This window comes from Diplotaxodon limnothrissa, linkage group LG18, assembly GCF_057381915.1.
Source record: "Diplotaxodon limnothrissa isolate DT_005_m linkage group LG18, D_limnothrissa_male_GT1.1, whole genome shotgun sequence".
NCBI classification, from domain to species: Eukaryota; Metazoa; Chordata; class Actinopteri; order Cichliformes; family Cichlidae; genus Diplotaxodon; species Diplotaxodon limnothrissa.
This window is the reverse complement of record NC_140613.1, coordinates 2400011-2406555: the sequence shown is the minus strand read 5'-3', so window position 1 is coordinate 2406555 and position 6545 is coordinate 2400011. Positions and strand designations below refer to the sequence as shown.

Sequence of the window (6545 nt, the reverse complement as noted above, 5' to 3'; positions counted from 1 at the left end):
TGTTGGTTTTTGTTCAGGCTGCAGGGATCATTTCTCACTGTGGGGATCTCTCTTCAAACAAGCGCAGTAGTAGGTGGCTGAATGATCGCGTTTAACTTTCTTTATCTTCAACTCACAGCCACTCACTGTATTCTCCACTGAGAAATCATTGATCTGAGAATGATTGAAATCTGTTTTGACTTCACTTGTATTTTTGTTAATATTAAGAATCAGTTGAAATGTTTCTTCCTTCCGCAGCCAGTTCACCCTCCGTGTGCCATCACACTGTTCAGTCCCTCCACAGCTGAAGGAGACACTTTGTCCAACTCTCCTGGTCAATGTTAAATCGTCCTGAATCAGCTGTTCTGCTGCCATGGTAACCAGTGCTGTAGAGACACAGACAGATAGATGAAGGTTAGTGTGACAGTGTTTGTTACAGGTTGACTTTGTTGGCTCCTGATTGGCTGGAAACACTCACCTGAACACAGACAGCACAGAGCAGCAGCTGGGAGGAAAAGCATTTTGTGCAGTGGTGTTTCCTCTGGTGAACCTGGGGAGAAGTGGCGCTCTGATGCAGCTGAGGCCAAACAAGGACGAGCTGTGAGATCAGACGAGGGCCACGTGGTTTCTAACAGGTCCTCAAAGCTCCCATCAGCCCCTGCGGCCCACAGATAAGACTGCTGCTGCTGATTGACAGCTCAGCTGAAGCTGCTGTGGTTTCATCGTCTTCATTTCAATCTGACAGCAGATCCAAAAATCTGGGTCACATGATGCACAAACACTCAGAAACATTCATGTTGCTGTGAATTTACTAACACACACTGTTATCTGTTGTTGAACAGCTGTGATGAAAACACTAAATATTCAAATGGAATATAACTAAACTATAAATAAATACAAATATAAAACATTATTATGCTGTAAAAACATTTAAAAGTAAAGAAAACATTGTAAATAAAATAGATTATAATGAAATAATATTTAACAATATTTGCAGTGAAATCTTATTTGAAACAAACACATGTGGTTCTGTTGTTGTGATGAAAACACTAAATATACAAACTAAATATAACTAAACTATTAATAAAAATACAAATATAAAAAATAATATACTGTAAAAATCATTTAAAAGTTCATAATTTATAAACAAAGGACTTTAAAAGAATAAAATCTCATAAAACATAATTTATAGTCAAATTCTTTTTTTAAAAAAAAACAAACACATGTGGTTCTGTTGTGTGTTTAAATATGTGCACACTGTGGTTCTGTTGTGTGTTTAAATATGTGCACACTGTGGTTCTGTTGTGTGTTTAAATATGTGCACACTGTGGTTCTTTCCCACATCTTCTAATGTGTTTTGTTCCAAGTTGGTTTCAGACTGAAGGATTCATTAAAGCCTTTTTAAGAATCATTAAAATGATGATCATCAATTCTAATATCTATAAACAGTAATAAAAACAGGGCTGTGTTTCACGTCAGCTTCATTTATTTGTAGCCATGGTTAGATTTCATCTGCAGCAGGCAGTCATCCACCTTTACACACACATTTACACAACAGTACAAAAGTACTTTTTGATTCCTGAAAGAGAAATAAGACAAATGTTGCCTTTGTATCATCTCTGATATGGAAGGGATCATTTGAAGATGTGAGTGAAGGACACAAATATTTGGATCTGGTGTTGTTCTACATTTTAGGACTAAAAGACAGAAGGAAGAAAGTGAAAGTGACTGTGCGAGGCGTTGAAGTCATGAAGTCAAGTGGAGGCCGCTGACTGCTGTTACTTTCTGCTGTACAGGTTCAACAGGGACTCACAGTCAGCCTGCTAGAACATTTGGATGAAGAGAAAAAGGAGGAAAAAGACTTTGAGGGACAAATCCAATAAGATCAGCATGTTTTGAATGTGGGAATACAACAGTTTCCTCCACCATGACACACACTGGAGCCTCTTTTTGCTCACAGCTTCACTGTTTGTCTCAAAGTTCAGTTTGGAGGCCAAAATTGTTGCAACACATTTGTAAGTTTGCACTAATTTCACTGTGTGACCCTTAATGGATGTAATCAAAGAATCAGTCAGTGAAATATGAAGCTGTGCTGTAAGTTTGGAGGAGAAAAGTGTCTGAGTGACTTTAATGAGGTGAACACATGAATACAGAGCACTGACTGACACGTACACACTCCTTTAATGAGTCGCACACATTTTTGTGACTTCATGAAATGTCAAAAATGACACAACACACAACAAGCTGCGAGCACATTATTGTGTGTTTGCTGTTTGTGTGCTTTGTTTGCTGTTATGATAGCAGGCATACAGCCATGTTCTCAATGTCTCAGCTATCATTGATTATTGCTGCTCTTCCTCTTCTATTAGGCACTTCAACTCAATGAATGACACACAGAAAGATTTCATGACTGTGTTCTTCACAATAAGGAGAATATGTTATCTGCATCTGAATGACTCATGTTGCCTTGTTTCTACTTTGTTTGCATATTTCTGCTTGTTGGAAAGGATTTTCTGAATCATTCAGTAGTTTTTGTAATAATAACGACATTTAGCAAGACTTCAAAATGATTCTCCAACATTTGCTGTTCAGACTTGATCTGTTCTTACGTGTGTGATATCCAGAATGAAAAACTCAGCTCAGGTAATAAAATGGGAGCTGAGCAGACTGCAGGGGCTTCATGGTCTCTCCTTTGATTCCATTAAAGTTCATTTGTCAGCTGTGAGTTGAGGATTTGAGCTGTTTCTCTCACAGGTGAAGAACACAGATCCTTCCTGGAATCATTCTTGAAGCAGAGTTCCTGCTTGTAACTGTCATTGTGTTATTAAAGTGAAAGCCACAGCTAACGGTGTGGAGGCTGCAGAGCAGAAACCCACACAGCCCGTCTGCTGCAGGAGAGCAAGTTTGGATACAGTCAGTTTGTGCTTCACTCACACGGGTTGTTGTTGATCACACAATGAAAGTAGAATCAAACTCTTCATCTTCAAATCTTTATTGTTCACACAAACACAACTACACTGTTTGACATTTGAAAATCAAACAAAAACTTGTGATAAAAATATTCCTGATGGTTTTTGTTACTACAATAAAAGTCACAATAAGCACAAAAAGAATTCTAACTCAGAGCAACAATACATGTAAAGATGTATTTATTTCAGACGATCTTCTAACTGTTGAAGAAAAAGGCAAAATAAGCACAACACATCATAACTAACATTTGTGATCAAAGTGATGAATGAGATGAATTGATGAGATGTGATGGTGAGAAAAGGCGAGCAGGAAACAGTCAGTCAGCATGTGTGCAGTTGGTGGACGCTCCCTTGTTTGTGAGCATCATCAGCAGAGAGAGTCCACAGCAGTACACCAGACTCTTCACTATCAGCACTGTGTACAGCAGGCAGAGCAGCTTCACCCTGCACTGAGACTGGAAGGACACTGAAGGACAGACAGACACAAAGAGACAGACAGACAGTCGGGTTATTCCTCTCAGATCAAGGAGAAAAAGTCCAAATAGAAACAGTCACAGCTTCTTCTTCAAGTGGATGAATTGATGTAGTGTTTGTGTCCACTTGGGGGCAGAAGAACTCCACAAGCAGCTAACAAACTGATCTCTGACATATTATGGTCTGTCTGCTGTTTGGTGCTGAGCAGCTAGTGTACAGTGGCTTTATCAGAGCTTGTTGGATGAAGATTTGATCAATTAGTGCAACTTTAAGAGCCTAAACTTGTTCCAGCTGCCTCATTGGACATTGGAGCTGTCCATGCAGAGAGGCAGCAGGTGATCTTACAGTCAGCTGGCTGCAGAGCTGGCAGGTCTGCTGGCTCTCTCTCTGGAGGACAGGAGGCTGCTGGAGCTGGAAGCTCTGAAACAGAAAAGGAGTCAAATGTTTGGAGCTGCAGTGAGAAATGTCAGTCCTCTGCTGCTCTGCTCTCTTTGACAGCATCTCCACATGAAGCTGAATCACTGCTGAACACAGTCACCAAGCCTTCATTACCTTGTTGTGTTCGGGCCTCCACTGTGCCCCCCTCGTGCTTCACCCAGCAGCTGTATTTATATGTGTCAGAATGGCTCCCATCAACCATCCTGATGGCAATGGTGCGTCCCGCCTCTCTGAGCTCCAGCTGCTCTCCCTCAGCAGGGGGCAGCTCCTCCGCTTCTCCGCCGTTCTTCTTCTGTCTTTTCCAGGAGAACTGGACCAGAGGAGGAAACATGGCTGAGGCCACACACAGCAGGGAGCTGTTCCCCTCCAGGTGGGCTCTGGATGCTGCTGGGTACACGCTCACCACGGGCTTCACTACCTGCTCATCTGAAGTTTGACAGCAGCAACAAGCAGCACAGACACACATTCACACAGTCAGCAGCAGCTTCCAGCACTGCACTGCATTCAGTCTGATCCTGGAAACTACATGGACTCTGATCACTAAACTACTCATCAGCACAAAGTTCACTACATACACTGGATTCAGCTTCATATCAAACACAGTCATCACCTCATGTCATCATGGCTCACATGAGGAACACTCAGCATGATTTTAAAGTAAAATTAAATTCAGTTTAATTCGTCATGTGTTTGCTTTTTATTGTTTTATAGAAATTTAGTTCAGTCCAATTTTAAAATATTTACATTTGTCTTTATACAAGTGAAAAATGTATTTTTCTTATTAGTCCTTAGACACGAGTTCTAACAGAGATCCTCTTCTGCCCAAAAATAAATTCATCTTCTTTCATATTGTTTTGTACTATTAATAAAATTAAATATCATTTCACAAAATTCAGTTCAGCAGATAAAATTTCCATTCTTCTTGTCTTTGATATATTTTACCATAAAGACCATATTTGTCTTTCAGACTAATTTATTCTTAAATATTTTTGTGTAAAAATTGGAAAAGTAATGCAGTGATTATTTTAATTTATGTTTTTATTCAAATAAAAAACTGTAGCAACTATTTTAAAACACTAAAACTGAAATGTTGAATAAAACTTTTTCAATAATATGAGATATACTTCATGATATTTTTAGTCATAAAATACAAATTAATTGACAAAGTATATTTAATAAAAATTTGTCTTGAAAAGTATTTTGGAAAATTTAAGTATTATTAACTTTTTATTGTCACGTACAAATCCACACACACGACTTCATCTCAGAAATAAATATCAGAGTTTAACGATGTCAAATTCATCCTAAATTTATCTGTCATATCATTTCTGAGTTTTCTAATCAGTATCTGTTTTTATAATTCTATTTACCTTTTTGAAGCAGCTACATGAATGTTTGACTATTAAAAATATTTGTTCCTCAACATAAAGCAAATATTTCCTGAAACCATATTTGTTGTTAATCTATATTAATTTAGTTTTAACATCAAATATGATCTTGTGTTAAAAACCAGCAGAATCACTGAGAGGATCAAATCCTAAATATTTGTAACATCACTAATATTTGCAGAAATAAAGAATAACTTTAGTTGTTCAGTGAGATTTCAACATGTTTTCAGAGATTATTGAGCTTTTCTTATGTAACAATGGCTGCAGATGAATTCTCTACTAATGATGAAAAACTAACATGTAAAGCCTGAAGCAGCACAAACTGACTTTAAACACATTTTCAGCTTCTACAATAAAACAACTGAAGGAAAATAAATGTTTGTTCTTACCTGTTACAGACAGTTTAGTTCCAGAGCCAAAGATGTAGTACCACCATCCCACTCCCACAGTGAGACAGACTGCTACAAAAACCTGTCTGCTGTTGAACGTGTCAGCTGAGGTGAATGAGTCCAAATGAGGAAGCAGGATCATATTTCAGCTCCATGATGTGTTTCTCTAATGTTCATATCAACATGACTGTCTCTTCTTCTCTTTTCTTTAATGCACATGGATTCTTCATTAACTGATTCAGTTGATTCTGAATTTTTGATCTAGGTCAACATTTGAGGTCTGGAATGAAACACCTGACATGAATAATGCAACTGGAATTTACAGGGTTCTGTTTAGTCTGCTTAAAATGTAGTTATTAATGGCAGTCAGTCAGCTTTGTGTCAGCATTAAATATTTGGCTGTGTCTACACTCAATACAGGATGACATCATCCTTTTTGCTAAAGCATATAGTCAGGACTGGATCAGGTGACCCTGAATCCTCCCTCTGTTATGCTGCTATAGGCTTAGGCTGCTGAGGGATTCCCATGATGCACTGAACATTTCTCCTTCTCTCATCTTTTCTGCACTTGCTGTGTTTTTTACACCAATCTGGATTTTATACTGAGTTATTATTAATCTCTCTGATTTTATATTTTTTTCTGTTGGCAGTAAACTATTTTACACCAATTTTATTGTTCTACAAGCATTAATATCTGATCCTAAAACAGGATACTTCTGCTGCACTGTACTTGCTGACGTCTTGATATGAGGTTTGTATGTAGAATGAGACTGAATAAAGTTTTTAAATCTAATTTTTGCTCTCAAGCACTGAGCCTGCATCTGAAAGAAGAAACAGTGAAAGTTGAGTTGCAGGTTATGTTTCATGATTAAGTTTAAAATCAGGTGGAAGTGCTAGCATTGATTTTT

The 6545-nt window shown here is 38.0% G+C and overlaps 1 protein-coding gene across 1 annotated transcript; it reads right to left on the bottom strand.

The window, feature by feature from the left end:
• Positions 1-3219: 3219 nt before the first annotated feature.
• LOC146612782 (uncharacterized) lies at positions 3220-5779 on the bottom strand. The gene is made up of 4 exons (XM_085377511.1): positions 5638-5779; positions 3975-4286; positions 3768-3842; positions 3220-3414 (listed from the first exon to the last, which is right to left on the bottom strand). Exons 1-4 carry the CDS (start codon positions 5777-5779, stop codon positions 3266-3268), a joined length of 678 nt encoding a protein of 225 aa, XP_085233637.1. The 3' UTR covers positions 3220-3265.
• Between the last annotated feature and the right edge of the window lie 766 nt (positions 5780-6545).

Excerpts from the sequence above, each read along its gene's own strand:
- LOC146612782 (XM_085377511.1), bottom strand. The coding sequence starts at position 5,779 with ATGATCCTGCTTCCTCATTTGGACTCATTCACCTCAGCTGACACGTTC. Across the intron at positions 3,843-3,974 it reads GGAGGCCCGAACACAACAAG|AGCTTCCAGCTCCAGCAGCC; the intron begins GTAATGAAGGCT and ends TTTCTGTTTCAG. Across the intron at positions 3,415-3,767 it reads AGCTCTGCAGCCAGCTGACT|TGTCCTTCCAGTCTCAGTGC; the intron begins GTAAGATCACCT and ends TCTGTCCTTCAG.